The sequence below is a fragment of the Periplaneta americana genome, chromosome 7 (assembly GCF_040183065.1).
Source record: "Periplaneta americana isolate PAMFEO1 chromosome 7, P.americana_PAMFEO1_priV1, whole genome shotgun sequence".
Classification (NCBI taxonomy): domain Eukaryota; kingdom Metazoa; phylum Arthropoda; class Insecta; order Blattodea; family Blattidae; genus Periplaneta; species Periplaneta americana.
In genome coordinates, this window is record NC_091123.1 from 9,568,930 (window position 1) to 9,590,853 (window position 21,924).

Consider the following 21,924-nt stretch of genomic DNA (forward strand, 5'->3'; position numbering starts at 1 on the left):
GATAGGCCTAATTGTCATAGACAGAACGATCGATTGCTCGCTGCGGAACTTGGAATCGAGTCTTTTAAAATAACTCTACTGTTCTGTCTATCTTTACGATACCCACTAATAACGACAACAAAAAAAATATATATATGTATAAGTTAAAAACAAATTGACAATCATTACACCACTTTGATAAAATTGTGTAGCATTAACATTTCTAACTAATAACATTCTTCAATAGTTACTGTGGTTTTGATTTTTTCTTACTTCCGAAGCCTTGTAAGTGAAGTGATACAACTTATGATAAACATTTCCTCTCACGGACTTTCAACATCATTAATTGAAACAGCCGATGGCTGTTAGGAGATATATGTATATATCCTCTAGAATGTAAGGCACTCCAAGTTTGGACTACATGCTTTCTGATATATGGACTATGTACACATACACTTACTACTATATTATATATTATACGATATCTCCATACAACATGCAGGCTCTAGAGTGGGCATTTCAAGGACTGAGAACGGATCAGTGATTTGCTTTGCAGTATAACAGAACTGAATGTCCACCTTCTGCCTTGAATCCAAATGAGTCGATGATTGCTTAGTGGGCTAACTCACCTCACAGGTTTCTGATTGAAACAACTAAACAAGTAATCTTGTTACTTGGCAGTCCTACCTTCCAACTAAGTTCCAACAATCCACAAACCATCCACATGTAGTCGGTGATGTTGAATGAAAGAAAAATCCACCACTATCGATTACTCTGTTTGTCAGAATGATTTGGTATTATTATCCCTCTTATTTACAGGTCATTAACAACAAACCAACACCGGTTTTCTTGTAATGATACCGTACTTCATAACTGTTCATACTTTCTCCTAATCTGATATGACTTCAAAAGCAGAGTCCTTAAAATTTATAGGATGCGAAATTCTATAATGCTGAATATGAAAGACTGAATTATGAAATAGGAAATGTGCCAAGCTACACTCATGCAGCAGGCATAGATATGCTATCTAAATATTTAATCGTCCGAAGGAAAAGAAAATTTTCACACTGCCATTCTAACCTTTAAGTTTTGAGATATTGCAAAATTTGCATTACTAACTGAATTTGTCTATAATGACGTTAATTCAGAAATTAAAAGTCCGCCATTCTGAAATGGGCAGACATTCAGTTATACTCCAATTCTCATTCTATTGTATCTGATTACATAAATATTAGAAACAATTAGAGATTTCAACCAAAATTCCCTTCTTGATCATTTTTTTATTATTAAAAACCTAATTTAATGGGAATGATGTGTCAGACAAGATACATAAACAAATGGACGGACAGATTTGACAATGTCTCGAAAAGGTGATAGCTAAGATACTGGTAATGTTTATCATATAGGTCTAGGCCTATCACTTGGTCCATGTAACAGCCAAGATTTCCGCTAGTCCCATGATATCATATGACGCAGAATTAAAGCCTGCTTCTAACGAAAGATTGATAAATTACAGTAAATCTATTTTTATATGGTTTGGATGTGATTTTAAATTTCGTGGTTGTAACTTCAGGTTAGAATGGCTTTTGTGTTGATACAGTGCATGTTGAAGAACATGCCTCGATACCTCATTTTTTGGCAAGTTCTATAACATAAATTTGAGAAATGTTAATTTCTCTCAAATAAAACCACTCTCAGTTACAGCCTAAGCAAGAAAGAAATACTTTAGCCAAGTTAAGTTTTTTCATACATTGCACTGTTACACAAATGAAGGGTCTATTTTCATGCAAGATATTTGACGTTGTCTATAACAGTAAAAATCAGTTTCTTACTACTTACGTACTTTAACATTATCATTTCTTATCAGTGAACACAAACAAAAGAAGAGACAATTCACATTCTGACAAATCAGTAGCATGGTAATGTGGATAGCTCATGGCATTTTAATTATCATGTTTTATTAATTTTATCTTGTAATAATAAACTGGAAAGTAATGATACCTTGTAGCTTTAGTAACTATCTCCTGTAACACTACTAAATTTATATACTGTACATGAAGTCCCTTCCTTCACATTTTTATCTAGTGGTTGGACTCAATGAAAAGGTTTTCCTGCTTCATTGTTTCACACTTTCTGTCTTCTTTGAATATATTACACAAGCGAACCTTCAGAAAACCAGAGATATTTACTATTCCTAGATTTTGAACGCACTATTAGTTATCTAGTTCTTCTGTCATATTGAGGTTATGGATTTTTTTTAAATCATAGTACTGTTATGCAAAATCTGTGATATAGGAGCCACTACACTTCATTCGTGTACTCCTTGAAAGGTACCGGTACAAATTCAAAATAAATTGCTAGATTGAAGTAACTTCAAAATCTGGCACCATGCAGTGTACAAACTCTATCAGGAATCAAGACTTGTTCGTCGAGTAACTAGGTATGCTTATACAATTAATGTAAATATGAAAGGGAAGAAAGTTGCTTCTTTAGATGTGTATTTAGACGCAATGATATGGATTAATCTAAATTGAAAAATCATAGTTACGGTACGTTTACAAAAGTAGGTACATTCCAATCTGAAGAAATTCAGAATTTATATTTATTGCATGATTTTATAATGTAATGAAATTTGAATTCGTTAAATTTGTTTACAACGAAGGCAAATTAGGAGCAGGAAAATAACATTGGCTGTATTAAATTAGTAAAACAATTTGAAACAGTATTTAACTGTCTATATCTCATTATGGGGCCCTCATACTTGAATATCTGTGGTGCTATGCTGTCTGTAGGATTATCGCTGATGTTTTTGTTCTTCGTTAATCAAGAGACAAGGGTCATGCATTACAATCAACTGTCAATTTAGTTATATATTTACCCAGCTAACAGCTATCTTTCGTAAGCGATGGTTGCAATGTATTCGTATATGACATACTTCAAGTGACTATCTCTGCCTGGAGTTGGAACCAATATGAATTTAGGAAATATTGTGAAAAATTTTCTCCGGAACAATATCGATATCAAAGAGTTGCACCATCTTGGTACCATATTCTGCACATTAACTGAAGAGAAAATACTGCAAAGCTGTCACAGTGTCCTAATATAAAGGGATTTCCTTTGTACAAATACCCAGCTCTATGTACAACACATTTAATTTCATATCTATGAAACATACTCTGTACTGTTCATACTTGCTCCTCATTATGGGAAATAAATATATTACTCTGAATTGAAAGGTAATAGTGAGTAGAGAGGTTGGTGCAGATTTGTTTTTCTTTCTTTCAATCTCTTTCTTCAACAAGCAGGAAATGGCAAAGGTATGGATAGCAAGCAGAGTTGTAAAAGAATCTACGCTGGTGATGTATCTCCACAAGTGCTAGTAACCGATCTATTCAGTTTGTTTTCGTGTTCATTGGGGTACTTCAACACGGCTACCACAATTTCAACATACATTATATCCTCTCTTCGATGGGAAGGGGTAACACAAACAGTACAACGTGAACTTTCTGTTTCGAAATGTGATAGTATCAATCCTGAGGACACATTCATGTTAAAGGAACTGGAAGCATGTGTGGCCCTACTATGAACTGTATAACATTAATGAAAATTCCAAGTAATAATTTTAACCCCTTTCATTCTTTCATCATGTATCAATGTGCTCACTGCGAGAAGAATTAATTGAAACTGAAAATAGTTCCAAGTCGTCCACGAGTGAACATGAGTGGTGATATGGTTCTCACTCAGATATTACTGCTTTCCTTGCTACTATAAATTAAAATATTTGTTTCGTGATATCGAAGAAACAAGTCTCTAGGTACACGGTCCTATCATGACAAAGTTCACATAAAAACTCCTGGAATGAATCTTTTATGTTAACACCAATAAGCATTTTCAGAGGGCACCGCGCGTTCAAGACATTCAACAGCGTTACTTCACTTCTGCTTGAATGTTTCATATTAGCAGTTTAAACATGTAGTTTTCTATCTCACTCTATAAAGTGCTCTTCTTTCTTGATAATCATTTTATCTGTTAATATAAATTTATCATAGTGTGAAATTTTTGGGTCTTTATACCATGTCAAAGCTGTAGGAACATCCAACATTTCAGATCTATCTCTCAGGTCTTTCATCAAGAAAGTCAAGGAAAGAATATCCTGTCTGTTGGATCGTTTGCCAAGAGCTCTTCATGCAAGGAAAGAGTAACCTGTTTCTTGGATCCTTTGCTAAGAACTCTTAGGCAATGATAACCTGCCTCTTGGATCCTTTGCCAACAGCTCTTCTAGCTCAATTGAGTGCTGTAGAATAGATCTTGGTGAAGGACCCAACAATGGTTTCCCCTTTTCCAGAGCTAATAACAGCTCTGAAACGTTGTATTTCTACAGCTGTGACACAGGGAAAAAATACTTCAAACATGATGAAGAGTGCCAAGTCCTAAATCATAAATTTTTCATTACATGTGGGTAAAAATTGGATTCTTAGCTCATAGTGTCCCCAATCTTGTGAAGATTATGAACCTCAGACATTCATCATAAGTAATGGGACTCTCTGGTTACTGCAGAAGGCAATACAAGATAACAGAATGCCATCGGCATTGCTCAGGCAGTTGGGGCATTTGTCTGCCAATCTATCCAGGACTGCACTCGGGTGTGGATTAAAACTGATTACCCGGTTCGGGTTTTCCGAGGCCTTCTGCAACTATAAGGCGAACATCAGGTTAATCACATGGCAAATTCTAGGCCTCATCTCGCTATCATCAAATTCATCGACACTAAATAACCTAGTAGTTAATACAGCATCATTAAATAACTAAAAAAAAAGGACAACTTGTGCACTCTTCCCTCTGGAAAGAAAACGAAAGAATAAACCTCATCTCTGCTGAGAATCGAAACCAGCTTTTTTAGGTTTATAATTAAGAATGCTGTCAACCATGCCACTGTGGAGAAGATTGAACATGTTTTAAATGCCTTGCAGTTTGGTCTGCAAAAGATTCACTGCCATCAGTGATGAAACAAAAATGTGAGATCTAAACCGTTCCCAAAACTGCATTCTTTCAAATACTGATTGGATTTGTAGTCCGTTTCTGTGAAGATTTTGGGTTGTACCCACATTAAATATTTTCTTGTCACAGGACTTCTCGGCCTAATGGCTTGTAGAGATGTCTAGCCATGTAGAAATTAGATCGAATATTAAAAACAGACACCCCCTTTTCATCTTTTAAATATGTTGCTTCCGTACAGTAAATCTGAACACTTTCTTTCTCCATGTTGAATCTTTTATACTCTACTCTGAGGATGGTGTTGAATAGCACCGAAACAGCTGTAAGCCGCACATGCTTACATAATTAACACGAGTAAGATCGCTATTTAGTCAATTATTTACTTTCTTTCTGCAGACAATACAGCATTGTACTGGTACTCTGCTTTTGACACTCTTAATCGATATTGGCTGGGATTGAATCCATATATGTGGTATGCACAAACTGTTGAAACTGCCGAGAATATCTCTCTGTAAGAAACGAAAGCCACATGCATAAACTGCTAATATCAGACAATATCCATGTGGTAGCTGAAATTTCCTCTCGATTCAATGCGTTATTTGTTCATTTTAGCCCCAGTCCCACTATCTGAAGCCTTCAGCCCACCTTGACAGAATAAATGCATGCAAACAGATGATGTCTGCGTCATAATGCTCTCTCAATGTGGTTTGTGATGAAAACAAACTCATGCAGACTGTAAAAGAACGCCAGAAAATGATTGGTTAAATTTCGGGATTGAATTTCATACTAAAAATTGCAATTAAACAGACTCTGTTAAAGTTGAGCTGTTCCGGAAACTTACTGATCTGTAAAGCAAGAATTTTGCCTCTTATCAACAACTACAACAAACAGAAGCAGCAGACTTGTTGCAATTGAGTTGAACAGAGAATAAATGAGCTAAATATTATAGGCATGATAGATATGATGATATGAAGCTGATAAATATTACAGGCATGATAGAATATAATGATATGAAGCTGATCTAAATGACATGAACATATACTATTAAGCATGAAACCACATCGGAATATTGGTGTGAAATTAGGTTTAATTAAAACTTTTGGTACTAAAGATATTTCAGTTATAATATGCTTACATATTGTTCTGATATGAAGAAAAAGTTGGGAATTCTAGTTTTAAACTAATTTAAACTTCGTGAAGCCGAAATAAATGAGTGGACTAGGCCATGTGGTTCATCAAAATATATGGAAGCTCACTCAGAAACACTGTATGTCCAGAAACATAACGTTTTAAAGAGTGATCCTTTTATCATGTGGAGTACGACGACCGGCAAGTGCCACCACACATGTCACCAGATTGTGTCATTGACGGAAAACCAAATAAATGGTGAATATTTTGATAACAAACAGTTAATGAAGTGCATTTCTATAGTCGCGCGATTTCTACCGGGTTCAAATACATACTCGCAATGCAATAATGGTGTTGGATAGGCAAATAATTTGTTTTTAAACAAATCTTATGAGATAATGTGTTGCATCATCAGATGACTGAAATAAGTAATGATCTTTAAAAAGAGAACTATCAACGAAAACGGTAAAAAATTTGATTTTTCAATTTTATTTTTATTGTATTCTCTGATGTTTAAAGATTAGGTTGTCGAAATTCCATCAGGAAGTGCCCAGAATAGTTCTTCTTCTTTATAATCCTAAATTTTACGCTTTATATTCCGAAAATTGTACAAAATTAGGTTGTTTAATTTAATTTTTATTTTGTTCTCTGAAGTTTAAAGATTTGGTTCCAAAATTTTATTTCGAAATTCCATCAGGAAGTATCTCAAAATAATTATTCTTCATTATAATCCTAAACTTTAAGCTTCATCTTCCGAAAATGGTAAAAAATTCAATTTTTTTATTTTCGGAAAACGTATTATTCTTTTTATTTTTGTGATTTTAAGGATTTGTTTGCCAAAATTTTATTTCGAAATTCCATGAGGAAATGACTCAAAATAATTATTAGACGTCATGATGTCATGCCACTCTTTTGTTACAATCCTAAACTTTTCTCTTCTTTTTCCGAAAGTTACTTCCCCCCCCCCCTCCCCAAGAATGTATCCATAATTCAGAAACTAACTGATGGATTTTGTTGAAATTTTGCACACTTGCTTAAGTTTGTGTATGCTTTATTTAAATATTAAGAAATCTTCATATCTGGTATATTTTTCAGTCAGCACAAAATTTATTCTTGAAGAGAAAATCAATTTTGGAAAATTATTAAAAAAACAATATAAACTAAGCCAAGTGTCAAAGAAAAAATCCTAAAAAGCAATTACTTGGCTATATATGAAATAAGAGTTTACAAAATTCAATTTAGTTATTTTCATTGGTTTTTTTTTTAAATGGTATATCAGTAAAACGAAAATTACTAAAATCCTTTAAGCCACTGTTACCAAAAGACTTGAATTTTCATGAAAATTGTTGTACATGCTTCACACGTTGTTATATGCGTCATATCAAAATTTTGTAACACCATGGTACAAATTAAGGGAATTGTTAATTTTTAACAATGTATTGTACTTCCATTGACACCTCCTCTTAAACTAATAATTTATAGTAAGCCTAAATCGACTGCTATCTGTGATGAGAAATATTAGTTAAAAGATGGCGAGATAATATGAAGATAAAATGATTAATTAAAGAATATTCTTCTATTCTTACGTGTGTACAACTATATCCCTCCTACTCATAAAAAAATTGTATATATAAAAACCAATTTTAACCGAGCATATCATCATAATAGCGACAGTAAAATTCGACCTTGAAAGTTTATATGAATTGCTCGCTATGCAGTAAGAACAAGTGCTTGAAAATAAATTCCTCAGAAAATTATAAACGTATATTTTGTTTCTCTGCTTACCAGTGCTATCCTACAATTACCATTGACGTTAGCTGCTTATTTTCGTTATCTTTCGCTTATTTTGTATAATTCTCTGTTGAAGTATTATACCAGATATCGATAAAAATAGACTGCTATCCACATCATTATCACCAGCTAGAAATCAGTGTAAGTAAAGGGAAAAAGCTATTATTAAAACTCGCGACAGTTCGAAAGTAGCATTATGAGACAGACTCTTCCGGTTTTACGTGAGTTTATCTTGCCAAGGTTTATCTGCATTTTCTGTCTGGAAGATGTTCTCGTCCGCACTATGTGGAAACCAAGTGTAACTACTTTCAATCAAAATATTAAATGTCTACACACTTCCAGGAAACAACGATACTTTGAAATCGCGCGCAGAGGTTACATATAATTAATAATGAATAAGTTATCTTGGGAACTGTACACGTTGACTTCTGAGAGGTCTCGCATTGACACGCATTTGAAGTCGTTTCCAGAAGCGATAATGCACAATTAACTATGTATATACAAAGGTGTTGTTCACATATTTGTAACTACGTCTTTAAAACGAAAGTTTTGATTCTTTCTCTTAACAGTTGCCACATTTCACTACTTTGTCGAGGTTGATAAACGGATTGATGAATTTTCAGTATTGCACGTAGATGCTACTTGTGAAAGTTTGGAAATTGGTCCCCAAAAATATTATTTTAAAAGTATTTAACGAATTCAATTTGTTTCTCAAAATGTTTAAGTATTACTGACTAGTTTTTTTGATTATCACTTTTGACTGGATATGTGGGAAAGGGATAATTTACGACCGAGACAACGCGCTGCTGCTGCTGCTTTTAGAATTACAAATTTTCCTTACTTCCAGTCCCATATTTTGAAGGCACATTTTCTGTCAATTTTTTTCTACAAAATCGGTTTCAAAATTTTAGTATGTAGGATTTAAATTAACACTTTTATTTTCATTTCTTTTATACTTTAAGGTTTTAAGTTATTATTATCATTAGGTTATAAAATCATCACAAATATAGGACACACACTACAGCGATTTGCTCTGGGAAACATATACGAACGTCTCTATGCCTATTATAAATACTCGTACTTCTACTGACCTGAAACTCAATGGGAATCACTGATCGGTGATGATAGATAATAATGCAAATTGAATTGCCGACATTCGTCCGTCCACAAACGTCAGCCATCTGCCGGCAGACCGATTTCACATTATTATCCGAACGAAGGAAGATAAGAGAAACCAAAGAGATGCGTGCTGCGCCCCGCCTAGTAGTTGAGGACGTTCTCGTACTTCATGGGGGCACTGGTCCATGGGTTGAGATGAGCGAACTGGTTGTGGCTGTAGCTGAAGTGCTGGTGGAACTCATTGTAGTTGTAGTTGTAGTAGTTGTAGAACCCTGAGTACTGGTTTACTGCGGAGAGCTGATTCTGGTGATAGTGCATCGTAGACTCGAAAGCGGGGGGGATCTGTGTGGGGCCCATGTAATAGTTGTAGTCGGGGGCAGAGCTCATACTGACCTGGTTGCTGACGGGCTGCTGCGGCGGCTGCTGCTGCTGCGGCTGCTGTTGGTTCTCGCTCTGCTGAGAGTTATTGAAAAATCCTTCGTGCGAGTAGCGACCGATTTCCGTGGAGCCGAAAGCTTGCTCGAACGCCGGCAGGGGTCCGCTCGCGCTCTGCGAGTCCCCCTTGCCGCTCTTGGACGTGCTGGGCGCGGCGCTGCCGGAAGCCGGCGTCTCCGTCTTCGGGGTCACCGTCGTCGACGCGGCGGCGGCGCTCGTGGCCGGCTCGCTGCTTGTCGTGGACGTCGGGATCAGCTCCAACACGTGCAGTCTCTCCTCCCTCTGCAACCAGCGACGCCATTCACTTACAGGATTACATTCATCTTCGAGTGTAAAACAAATTCATTTTTATATCAATTTAATATGAACTTTTAGCTATAAAAATTTAAGATATCTATAAAACTGATCAAGTTATGCATTAAAATGTTTTTGCATGCAAACACAATACCAGCCAGCAATCAGTATCGCTCATTTCTCGAGGATCAAATAAATTGATTTTTTATTTGTTTTTCTCGTAGTAATTTAATATGAATTTTAGTTTTTTTATACGTGAAAGTAATTTTAACATAGGTCCTATCTATAAAATTGACCAAGTTATGCATTAAAATGTCGTTGCATGCAAACACAATACCAGCCAGCAATCTGTATCGCTCATTTCTCGAGGATCAAATCAATTAATTTTTTATTTGTTTTTCTCGTAGTAATTTAATATGAATTTTAGTTTTTTATACGTGAAAGTAATTTTGAGATAACTATAAAAAATATCAGCCAGCAATCTGTTGTATCTCTCATTTCTCGAGGATAAAATAAATTGATTTTTTTTTTGTTTGTTTTTCTCATAGTAATTTAATATGAACTTTTAGTTTTATACCTGTGAAAGAAATTTTAAGATACGAGTATATATAAAATTGACCAAGTTATGCATTAAAATGTCCTGCCATGCATACACAGTATCAGCCAATCTGTATCGCTCATTTCTCGAGGGCAAAATAAATTGAGTTTTTAATTTTTCTAATAGTAATTTAATTCCTCTGATTAAAATTCTGACTGATATGTACAGACCCAAAAACAAACATTTGTATATTTTATATCTATATCTATGTACATATATATATATATATATATATATATATATATATATATATCTTATTATCAGGCAGTACATCTCACTTGACGACATGTGTCAGAGGAAGAACTGTTTGTATACATCTGAAAGTCTGATTAGTGTAATATGTATCTAATCGGCGATGAATGGAGGGGGAAAGGAACTGGCAACCCTATCCCATTATCCCCTGGCCTAGTTGTCTCATGAGTGATTCCTTATTGGTATCACTTATGAGGTTCAGACCTGTCTTCGGACAGTTGACTGAACAGCATAGTAATTTAATATGTTGTTGTTCTTGTTGTTTTCTAATGCCAGGCGTTTGACAATAAAGTCATTTGACCTCTTGCACTCCAATATTTTTCAAAGATATTATCATGACCAGCCACTGAAGCACAGATTTTGTGGTGTTCCGAATCCATTTCTTGGTTTGAGTTGCACAATGGGCAGTTAGGGGACTGATATATTCGAATTCTATGCAGGTGTTTGGCCAAACAATCATGGCCTGTTGCCAATCTAAATGCAGCTACAGACGATTTTCGTGGTAAGTCGGGAATTAACTGTGGATTTTGATGCAGAGAGTTCCATTTTTTCCCTTGGGATTGAGTTATCAAATTTAATATAAATTAAATTAATACAAATATAAATTAATTTAATTGAGTAATTTAATATAAACTTTTAGTTTTATATCTGTGAAAGGAATTTTAAAATATCTATAAAATTGACCATGATATGCATTAAAATGTCCTTCCATGCAAACGCGATATCAGCCAGCAATATGTAATTTTATCGCTCAATTTTTCAAAACTGTGTTTTTCGGTATCGTTTAAATCATAACATCTTCCACAATTTTTAAAATAATAATTGTATGAAAGGTCCGGTTTGTTAGTAATATCAATAAACTGTACCTGAATCTTTAACCTTTCTTTAACAGGAATTAAAAAAAAAGGTATAAAAATCTTAAAAATTGAAATATATGAAGAAAAACCATTTGTTCCTCTCGCACTATCCATTGTGCTAGGGACTTGTTAATATGAATGTTACCTTTAAGGCAAAAAAAAAAAAAATTGCTAGTGGAGTAACGGTTAGCGTGTCTGGCCGCGAAACAAGGTGGTCCGGGTTCGAATCTCGGTCGAGGCAAGTTATATGGTTGAGGTTTTTCCGGGGTTTTCCCTCAATCCAATTTCGGTGCTGGACCCCGGACTCATTTCACCGGGATTATCAGCTTCATTTCATTCAGACTCTAAATAACCTAAGATGTTGAGACCCACTTAAAAACAAGAATGGCTAAAAAAATATTTAAAATTTTTAGTGATATTTTAAAGATCAATGGAAGTGGATATAGGATTCATATGCAATACCTTCTGTGTATCTCTTTTTCTATTGTTTCCTAAGCAAAGTCCTCGTAACACGATAATATTTCAAATCGATAGCGACTTCGACTCAGCATTTCTTTTGCAGCCCAGTGTATCATTTTCTCAGAATCTATTTGCCAGAACTTAATTAAAATTGTTATACACATTGTTTGTTAGCAGTTTGACACTGAAGGTGAACAATTTTTTTACATAAAGTCTTAATTATCTCGGTATATGTATGATAAGAACTTTCTTGTGTTAAATTTTAACGTACCTTGTTAACATGTTTCGACCTATTTTGGGTCATCTTCAGAATTGTTCGTTGTTAGTCTTGGCGCCTCTTGTTTCCTGTGAGGGTGCGTTCGTAGTGTAGAGTCAAAGAGTGTATGTGTTTTGAAATTGAGTTGTGTGTTGAGAATATCGTTGGGGTGTGTTTTTGTGTGTCTGTATATTTCATATTGTTCTAGTGTGTTGAGTTTCTGGCTTTTTGGTTAGATGTGCAGTATTTCCATGTCTGTGTTGATGTCTCTGTAGGTGTGGTTGGCATTTGTGATGTGTTCTGCATATGTGGAGGTGTTTTGTAATTTTGTTATGGCTGTGATGTGTTCTTTGTAACGTGTTTGAAATGATCTGCCTTTGACTCTACACTACGAACGCACCCTCACAGGAAACAAGAGGCGCCAAGACTAACAACGACCAGTTCTGAAGATGACCCAAAATAGGTCGAAACATGTTAACAAGGTACGTTAAAATTTAACACAAGAAAGTTCTTATCATACATATACCGAAGTGATATAGTGTTAAAAGTTGTGTAATCGAGACAATACAAGTCAGGACAATACAAGTCTTAATTATCGTTTTTAATTTATTATTAATAAAATCATAATCATAATTTTAATGAAAAATTACGGTAATATAACCTCCGCTGTATAGCATATGCATTACTGGGTGAATTGGTTCCATGCTAAGGTGAACAAAATTCGTACCACAGTTGTGGAAAAGTCGCTGGAAAGACAAATTACATGACGAAACCCAATTTTGTTGTCTGATGTGTAAAAATCTCAAAATTAAATGTTGCTACGTAACAATACGTTCCCGTTGCATTTCGTATGGTAATAAAATGTGTTAATTTAGCGAGTGTTAGGACAATGTCCTTGCTGCAATAGACTAAGGCAAGCATAATAAGTCAGCAGGCTGCAGTGCACCCAGAGCCTAAAGGCAGAACAAGAAGCGTGGTCTCACATTAACTTCTTCCTTAGGAACCATGTTAGGGGTAAGGGTGGTGGTGCCCGCAGGCGGCTGCTGCTGCTGCTGCTCGTAGACGTACTGCTGCTGCTGCTGCTGTTGCGACGGCTGCATGTCGGTGTTGTCGCCGCTGCGGCCCATCATACTGGAAGCTTCGGGCAGTGCCTGGCTTGGCAGACAGCCTCCGTAGGACCCGTTCATCATCTGCTGCCTCACAGGGTACGGCGGCACTGTAACCACACCCAACATGTACAGCCTTGTTGAATATGAATTACTCAAATCTCTATAAATAATACAGTCGAACCTCCGTACAACAAAAATTGATATAGCGATAAACTCTGTTGCAACGATAAATTTTATTGGGCCGGTGTATTTCCTGTAGCTATTTTAAATATGTCCTATCCGTCAACATAACGATGGTCAAATTTTGGGGAAACTCTGATAGAGCGATAAGAACGTTATAATATACAGGATGAATCGTTAGTCATGTCATTAATTTCAGGGGGTTATTCTTTGAGATATTTCAAACAAAAACGTTTAATACAATTTTGATCGTTTTTACTTCCTTTTAGATATAAAAAAATTGTTTTATACGAAATATTTCATAGCGTGTTTGGGAAATCATTAATTTAATTCCCAGTATGTTCAGTCAATTTAAGAGAGCATTGTATTATGATAATAAATGACTGAAATAATTTCAGTTTTGTCCTTTAAATGTGCATAAATTTGATCCGAACAAATGTAACTTTCCGTTCTGAAAAGGAATTTTAAAATGTTACATTTGTTAGGATAAAATTTCTGCACATTTAAAGGACAAAACTAAAATTATTTGTAATTGATTAACTAGCGGACTTACTCGTGTTAATTATGTAAGTCTGTGCGGCTTACAGCTGTTTCAGTGCTTCATCACACCATCCTCAGAGCCTACTAGATCTCGGCGTCATCTCGTACTTCTCTGCCTGTTGTGTGGGTGCGTTTGATTTGTTGTAAGTAGCACAGACTTACATAATTAACACGAGTAAGTCCGCTAGTTAATCAATTACTTATATTCAAGTGTTAAAAGTAGTGTACGCAAGATTCAAAATAAAATTATTTCATCTTGTAGTGTAGGCTTTCACGGCCGGAGTCTATAGATCTAGGTTCGTTTTCCGGGCTGAGAGGCCGTGGTCTGTTGGTTGATTTTCTACCAGACGTTTCGTCTGCACCTGCGGCAGACATCTTCAGTGGAGTGGTATTCGATTTCGCAAAACTCTTCTCGGCGTACCTGAGGCAACTGATCCTGTGGCTGAATTGAATTGAAAGAGGAGAATTGGGAGGAGAAATTTAAAAGGTACGCAAAATGCGTCCTTGCAAGTGTTTCGGGGCTGTAAGAAATTAAATATGTGAGCTCCAAGCCTGTTGACCACTTGTCTCACTCCGGGTTACGCTGCTCCACTGAAGGAGCCTTAGAAAATTTTGAAGGGGAAAACCGAAAATGGACGTAACCTCTTAGGTACCACATATGCGACGGGACGGAAATGTGATCAAAGTGATCACGGGACGGGGCGAGGAAGAAATGGCTGGTGTAGATCTGCACATTGAAAGAACTGTGTCATTTCGCAGTGCAGGAGGAGTCGAGAAGACTCTTTTGTTTGCCGTTAGGATGGCAGGTGTTATCTTGCACATTGAAAGGGGCTTCGCCATTTCGCAATGCAAGTGGAGTCGAGAAGACTCTGTCATCTGTTGTTCGATGACAAGGCAGGTGAAGACCGTCAGAAGAAACGCCGTGAATTCTGAATCTGCAAATTGAAAGGTTCCCTGTTCTTTCGCATTGCTACTAAATGAGTGACCTCGCACATTTAACAGGCAATTTATAGATTCTGAACTAGGGCATTACGTAGTTTGTTAGAAAAGGGGGAATATATGGGGAAGGGCATATAGGTCCGTGGCCCATTTCTTTTAGGGCTCATCCCGACATTTGTCTTAGCGCCTTAGGAAAACCACGGAAAAACTTTAGGCAGGATGAGTTGTCTCAATTTCAGAGACTAGCCAGTTGGCTCTGAGGTAGAATGACTCTATGAATCGATGGGTATATACTAGCCAATTGGCTCTATGGTAGTTCCATCGATCAACAAGTGGGGACAGAAACGTGGAAATTAAGACGAAGTGAAGAGAAGCGACTAAAAGCATTTGAAATGAGGATATAGACAAGAATGGAGCGTTGAAATGGACAGACAGAATTAGAAATGAAGCTGTGTTGGAAAGAGTGGATGAAGAAAGAATGATGCTGAAACTGATCAGAAAGAGGAAAAGGAATTGGCTGAGAAGAAACTGTCTACTGAAGGATGCACTGGAAGGAATGGTTAATAGGAGAAGAGTTCGGGGCAGAAAAATATATCAGATGATAGACTACATTAAGATATATGGATTATATGCGGAGACAAAGAGGAAGCAGAAAATAGAAAAGATTGGAGAATGCTGAGTTTGCAGTGAAAGACTTGCCCTTGAGCAGAAAACTGTGAATGAATGAAAAACGAGTTATCTAACAGTCATTTTATGACTCACAATATATTCCGCTTTATTTATTACTTCACCCTGTATGAAAATAATTTAAGAAGAAAATTGATAGACTAAGCTGCTATCTATCAAAATAGAGAAAATTATTGCACGTCGTGTGAGTCACTCTCTGATAAAGAGATTCGTTGATACTGAAGAACAATTTTCTCGAAAGCTTTCTCGATATCAAGAATGCTAGACACGTGTATTTCCGTCAAAACCTAAAAACATAATTTCGTGGTGTAAGAGTTATTTATATTTCCTGTAACTAATAATTTAAATAAAGGCAAACGCTACAACAATCTGGCAACAAAAACCATTTAGCTGGCATGTAGATGAGAAGCCTACCCTAAGCAGCAGTATACACAAAGAGCGTTCAACCGAAGCGATGAAATGCCAGTGGGAGTTTATATTAAAGTATTAAAATGGGTGAAAATTGTAATGGGCAAGGGAGAGTGTTACGTGCTGGTGAATACGTACAACTAACTCCGCATCTGTGACACGGTACGTGTCGTACCTTGCTGTGTGCGGGCTTCGGCGGAATATTGATTCCAGTGACCGCCGCCTTGCTGAAGCTTCGCATCTTCATTCCTCGTCATGTAAGTCGCGCCGGGCTGAGGAGCCTGCAACAGGATACACATCAGGGCGATTCACATTCACTGCATCTTGGGATGTACATCCATGTAAGACACCCTGTAGGTCGTCTGCACCTACGCGGAATTGTCAAACGTAGCTTCACGCAGAGTGAGTGCGTCAGCTGATTTGCCTGCCTGTATTTGAATGTCATCTGAAGGCTCGATTAGCACGATTACCTCCAACGTCATATTCCACAAAAGTATGGTATAATACATTAAAATTACAACTGAAAGTTGTTGTAAAGTAAGGACTTGTATCTTTGCGCCCCATACAGACCCATATCACTTCTACCAGTCTTCTCCAAAATCTTTGAAAAAGTAATATATAAAAGATTATATCATCATCTAGAAAGATACAACATTTTAGTCCCAGAACAATTTGGATTTAGAAAAAATAAAGGCACAGAAAATGCAACATTTAGTTTAACTGACAAAATTCTGGAGGCAGTTAATAAAAAATTACAAGTTGGAGGGATTTTCTGTGATTTATCCAAAGCATTTGACAGTATAAATCATAAAATGCTGCTAGATAAATTAGATTATTATGGAATTAAAGGTGTTGCACACCAATGGTTTCACTCATATCTCATTCAACAGTTCATAGCATAAATACACGTCAAAAAATGACTTTCATACTCCATCGGCAAGTCTATCGTGCTATAAAAAAGGAGTGCGTTATATGGCAGTAAACATTTTAATAGCTTCCCTATCGATATAAAAAATGAAACTCAAAACATAAAATTATTTAAGGCCAAATTAAAGAAGTACCTAATTTCTCACGCCTTCTATTCTGTAGGTGAATTCATGACATTCAATAACACTTCATGAAATTGATACTAAAACTTTGTGTTGTACTAGTAGACTATATTGTAAATCTCGTCTATATATATATATATATATTTCACCTAGACTGTGACTATAAATTAAGAATTTATAATAGTATTAAGTTTTTTGACTTGTTCCATATTCTAGCTGTAAACATGTATGAATACCATGGAATGTTAATAAATACAATACAATACAATACAATAAACTTATGTATGACATCATACATTATTAGTTAATGTGTGCAAGCGATGTCGTAATAATGGTGACGTGTACGTAAGAAATATCTACGGGCCCAGTTTAAAAGGCAAACAACTTGAAATACAAAGTTTTGAGAAACCTGAATTTTAAAGATTCACACACTTTAATTTGAAACTTATAAACGTCATTAACATAATTTTGAGTAATGTTAGCGATCTTTTGAATTTTCACAGCAACGTGAAGCTTTAAATTGCAGATTTCGCAAAACTTTAAATTTGGAGTTATCTTCCTTTTGAACTGGGTCGTCGATATAAGAAGGCTATGATTTCTTATTCGGTTATTTAACGACACTGGATCAACTGCTGGGTTATTTAGCGTCGATTGAATTGGTGATAGCGAGATATTTGGCGAGATGAGGCCGAGGATTCGCCATAGATTACCTGACATTCGCCTTAAGGTAATCAGCCCAAGTGGGAATCGAACCCACGCCCGAGCACAGGTCCGCATCAACTGGCAAACGCGGTACCGCTACCGCCGGAGGTGACAAGGTTTTGTTCATATCTCTCTTTTTCTAATATATTTAAGTAACTATAGCAAGAATTAATGTTAGTAAAATATTTTTTAGAAAACTACTACAAGAATATAAAAATGAGGACTAATAATAAAGACAAATACCCTACATCAAAATACAGAGTGGCTTAAAAGTCGCTTTCCCCAAACACTTCGTTACATTTAATTACATTCAATTTACATTTTATTACACATTCCTTTACAGATATTATTCAAAATGAAGGTCCTGTTTCTCGATACATAATTCACAACGTTTAGACACTGATTTACAGATGACAGAACATAACTCACGATTTTCATCGATTTTCACAAATGACTGTTCGATCATCTGTCGCAACTGATGCAGAATATGTGGTTTCTGAGCAAAAACATCATTTTTAAGGATACTTCACAGCGAAAAATCACATGGCGTCAGGCCGCATGATCTGGGTGGCCATTCTGTTGTACCACGACGGCCAATCCATTCATGAGATTGCTGGTTCAAGAAGTCCCTCACTCCTACACTAAAATGAGGTGGTGCGCCATACTCTTATCATTTCAATTGCATATCGTCAAAAACGAGGGCTGTTTTCGAGACATGACATCGAAAAAACAGTTGACGCACGAACATGGTTGTCAACCCACCACTTATTACACCAGCTATTTGTTTATTCAAATTATGACATCTGTATATCTATGTGTACAAGTCTGAAACCTAAGAACGAATATTGGGGAAAGCGACTTTCGACCCACTTTGTATGTAGTAATTGGGGATACAACAGATACAATACAACATTTTGTTATTAAGAAAGAGGAAATTATGAGAAACCACAAGTAAAGAGAATATTTAGGAATAAAGATAAATCATGTTGGAGATTATGAAGAAGAAATGAAAATGTAATAATAAAGGTGAATTTGCTATATCCGAATTAAAAGGGATTTTCTTGGATAAAAATAATCACAAGAAAACAAGATTAAAGAATTATAATAGCAATTTTAAGTCATTACTAACGGAGCAGAAGTTCGGCCACTAAAGGGAAGAACAAAATTAAAATTACTAGCGACAGAAATGGATTTTTGACGAAGGCAGATCGTATATCCAGAAGAGACAAAATTGTAAATACAAAAAAATGAATGAATAAATAAATAAATAAATAAATATATATATATATATATATATATATATATATATATATATATATATATATATATACAATTTGCGCCATACTCTTATCATTTCAATTGCATATCGGCAAAAACAATTTTGGACTGCATTAGAATGAAGCAGTTACAATGGTATGACCACATATAACGGATGCAAGGGCAACAATTAAAAAGAAGCACACTGGAATGGATACCTCAACGAAAGCGCAAGAGAGGAAGATCAAAAACAACGTGGAGGAGTGGTATAAGGCGCGCTGTACTAGAACTACATCTGTAGGAGGGTCAGAAAAACAACGTGGAAGGATGTTATAAGGCGCGCTATGCTAATACTACATCTGGAGGAGGGTCAGAAAAACAACGTGGAGGGATGGTATAAGGCGCGCTGTGCTAATACTACATCTGGAGGAGGGTCAGAAAAACAACGTGGAGGGATGGTATAAGGCGCGCTGTGCTAATACTACATCTGGAGGAGGGTCAGAAAAACAACGTGGAGGGATGGTATAAGGCGCGCTGTGCTAGAACTACATCTGGAGGAGGGTCAGAAAAACAACGTGGAGGGATGGTATAAGGCGCGCTGTGCTAGTACTACATCTGGAGGAGGGTCAGAAAAACAACGTGGAGGGATGGTATAAGGCGCGCTGTGCTAGTACTACATCTGGAGGAGGGTCAGAAAAACAACGTGGAGGGATGGTATAAGGCGCGCTGTGCTAGTACTACATCTGGAGGAGGGTCAGAAAAACAACGTGGAGGGATGGTTTAAGGCGCGCTGTGCTAGTACTACATCTGGAGGAGGGTCAGAAAAACAACGTGGAGGGATGGTATAAGGCGCGCTGTGCTAGAACTACATCTGGAGGAGGGTCAGAAAAACAACGTGGAGGGATGGTATAAGGCGCGCTGTGCTAGAACTACATCTGGAGGAGGGTCAGAAAAACAACGTGGAGGGATGGTATAAGGCGCGCTGTGCTGGTACTACATCTGGAGGAGGGTCAGAAAAACAACGTGGAGGGATGGTATAAGGCGCGCTGTGCTAGAACTACATCTGGAGGAGGGTCAGAAAAACAACGTGGAGGGATGGTATAAGGCGCGCTGTGCTAGTACTACATCTGGAGGAGGGTCAGAAAAACAACGTGGAGGGATGGTATAAGGCGCGCTGTGCTGGTACTACATCTGGAGGAGGGTCAGAAAAACAACGTGGAGGGATGGTATAAGGCGCGCTGTGCTAGTACTACATCTGGAGGAGGGTCAGAAAAACAACGTGGAGGGATGGTATAAGGCGCGCTGTGCTAGAACTACATCTGGAGGAGGGTCAGAAAAACAACGTGGAGGGATGGTATAAGGCGCGCTGTGCTAGAACTACATCTGGAGGAGGGTCAGAAAAACAACGTGGAGGGATGGTATAAGGCGTGCTGTGCTGGTACTACATCTGGAGGAGGGTCAGAAAAACAACGTGGAGGGATGGTATAAGGCGCGCTGTGCTAGAACTACATCTGGAGGAGGGTCAGTGAAACAACTGAGAAGAATGGAGATGGGTTCAGAAATCTGGAAATCTGTTCAGCCATTATCGAGTGAAAAGATAACACAGACAGACAGACAGACAGAAATTCATACAAAAATTTCAGAACTGTGATTTTCGGTCTGAATAGGTCATAAAATATTTTAACACCAATTATTTTTGTAAAAGCGAAAATTAGCAGAAAAATTTATGTTATAATTTTATTATTAGAATGGAAATTAGTTGCCTCTCACTTGGTAATTTCGCTTGCAATTTGTAAGTATGGAGTAATAAAGCCATACTTTTGTGGAATACAATCCTCATAATTTGTACAATTTACAGATGAATTTACTTGTAATGTATTATGTCAACTTCTGTGGAATTGGGTGAAAGTGCATTGAAGGGGGAATTGAAGATTGTGATCCCAAAACTCGTTAAATCCATTTCCATAAAAGGACCGAGCTAGTTTTTTTTTTATCCGACGGTCTACGGAACGATCGAGTTTTCAAGTGACATGCACAATAAAACAAATGTTTAGACAAGGATTGGCGTTGTTTTGGAAGAGAACAAGCTTAAAATATTACGAAAAAAGTCTCAAAAGCCTTATATGTGTAAATCATCAAAATGTCCAAATGGGCTGAGCGAGCTTTGGGATCACACTCTTGCATTTTTAGTCTGCTTAGCGTCATTTTTCGTAGATAGAAGAAACGTCCAGATACGAAATGACATTCATAATACAATTGTTTCTTCTTCTTTCGCTCTATGAAATGAAGTAGTAGTCAAATTGGTACAAGTAATACTACACATCATACCAGACTAATAGAGAGGATACGCTTTTAAGATAGCTGAGTATGATTATTTGTAAAGATGGTAGATTTTCGCAATCGCGATAAATGCGAAAATATACCATCTAGCTAGCGGGTGATTGTGATTGAGTAAGAAGACGGTCGGGATAAAATCACACCATATTTTTTTTGGCATGTTTATTAACGTTCACGATTTCACTGTAATTTTATATGTTTCTTTACTCATTTATTATTTTCAAATATTTTAACTGGAAAATCTAGAAAAATGTATCTGTTAACACATTGACGGCATTTAATTTTTATCGCCAAATTTTCCATAAAAAGTATTTCATCCAAAAATGCTACAGAACGTTCAATTGTGACATTGAAAGTGCTATAAAATGCTAAATATGATTTTTAAAATGCTAAATTTGTGATTTTAAGTTGCTAATATCTACCATCTCTTAAAAATTGTATTAGTCTAAAATGAAGTAGGCCCTATTGCGAAGCAAACGTATACATTATCCAAAATTTGTAGAGTTGAAGTCTGCAATAGTTGCGGTCTGTCCTATGTTTTTATTAAAGTTTG

General features: G+C 36.5%; 1 protein-coding gene across 3 annotated transcripts in view; it reads right to left on the reverse strand.

Moving 5' to 3' along the window:
* Window positions 1–21,924, reverse strand: part of LOC138702896 (AT-rich interactive domain-containing protein 1A-like) — a 109,609-nt gene that overhangs the window by 15,552 nt on the left and 72,133 nt on the right. For all 3 annotated transcript variants that reach the window (XM_069830282.1, XM_069830281.1, XM_069830283.1), the window contains 3 exons: window positions 16,202–16,307; window positions 13,147–13,379; window positions 9,406–9,729 (listed from right to left, as the gene is read on the reverse strand). In XM_069830282.1, coding sequence (XP_069686383.1) covers window positions 9,406–9,729; window positions 13,147–13,379; window positions 16,202–16,307 — 663 coding nt within the window. The remainder of the gene's footprint in view (window positions 1–9,405; window positions 9,730–13,146; window positions 13,380–16,201; window positions 16,308–21,924) is intronic.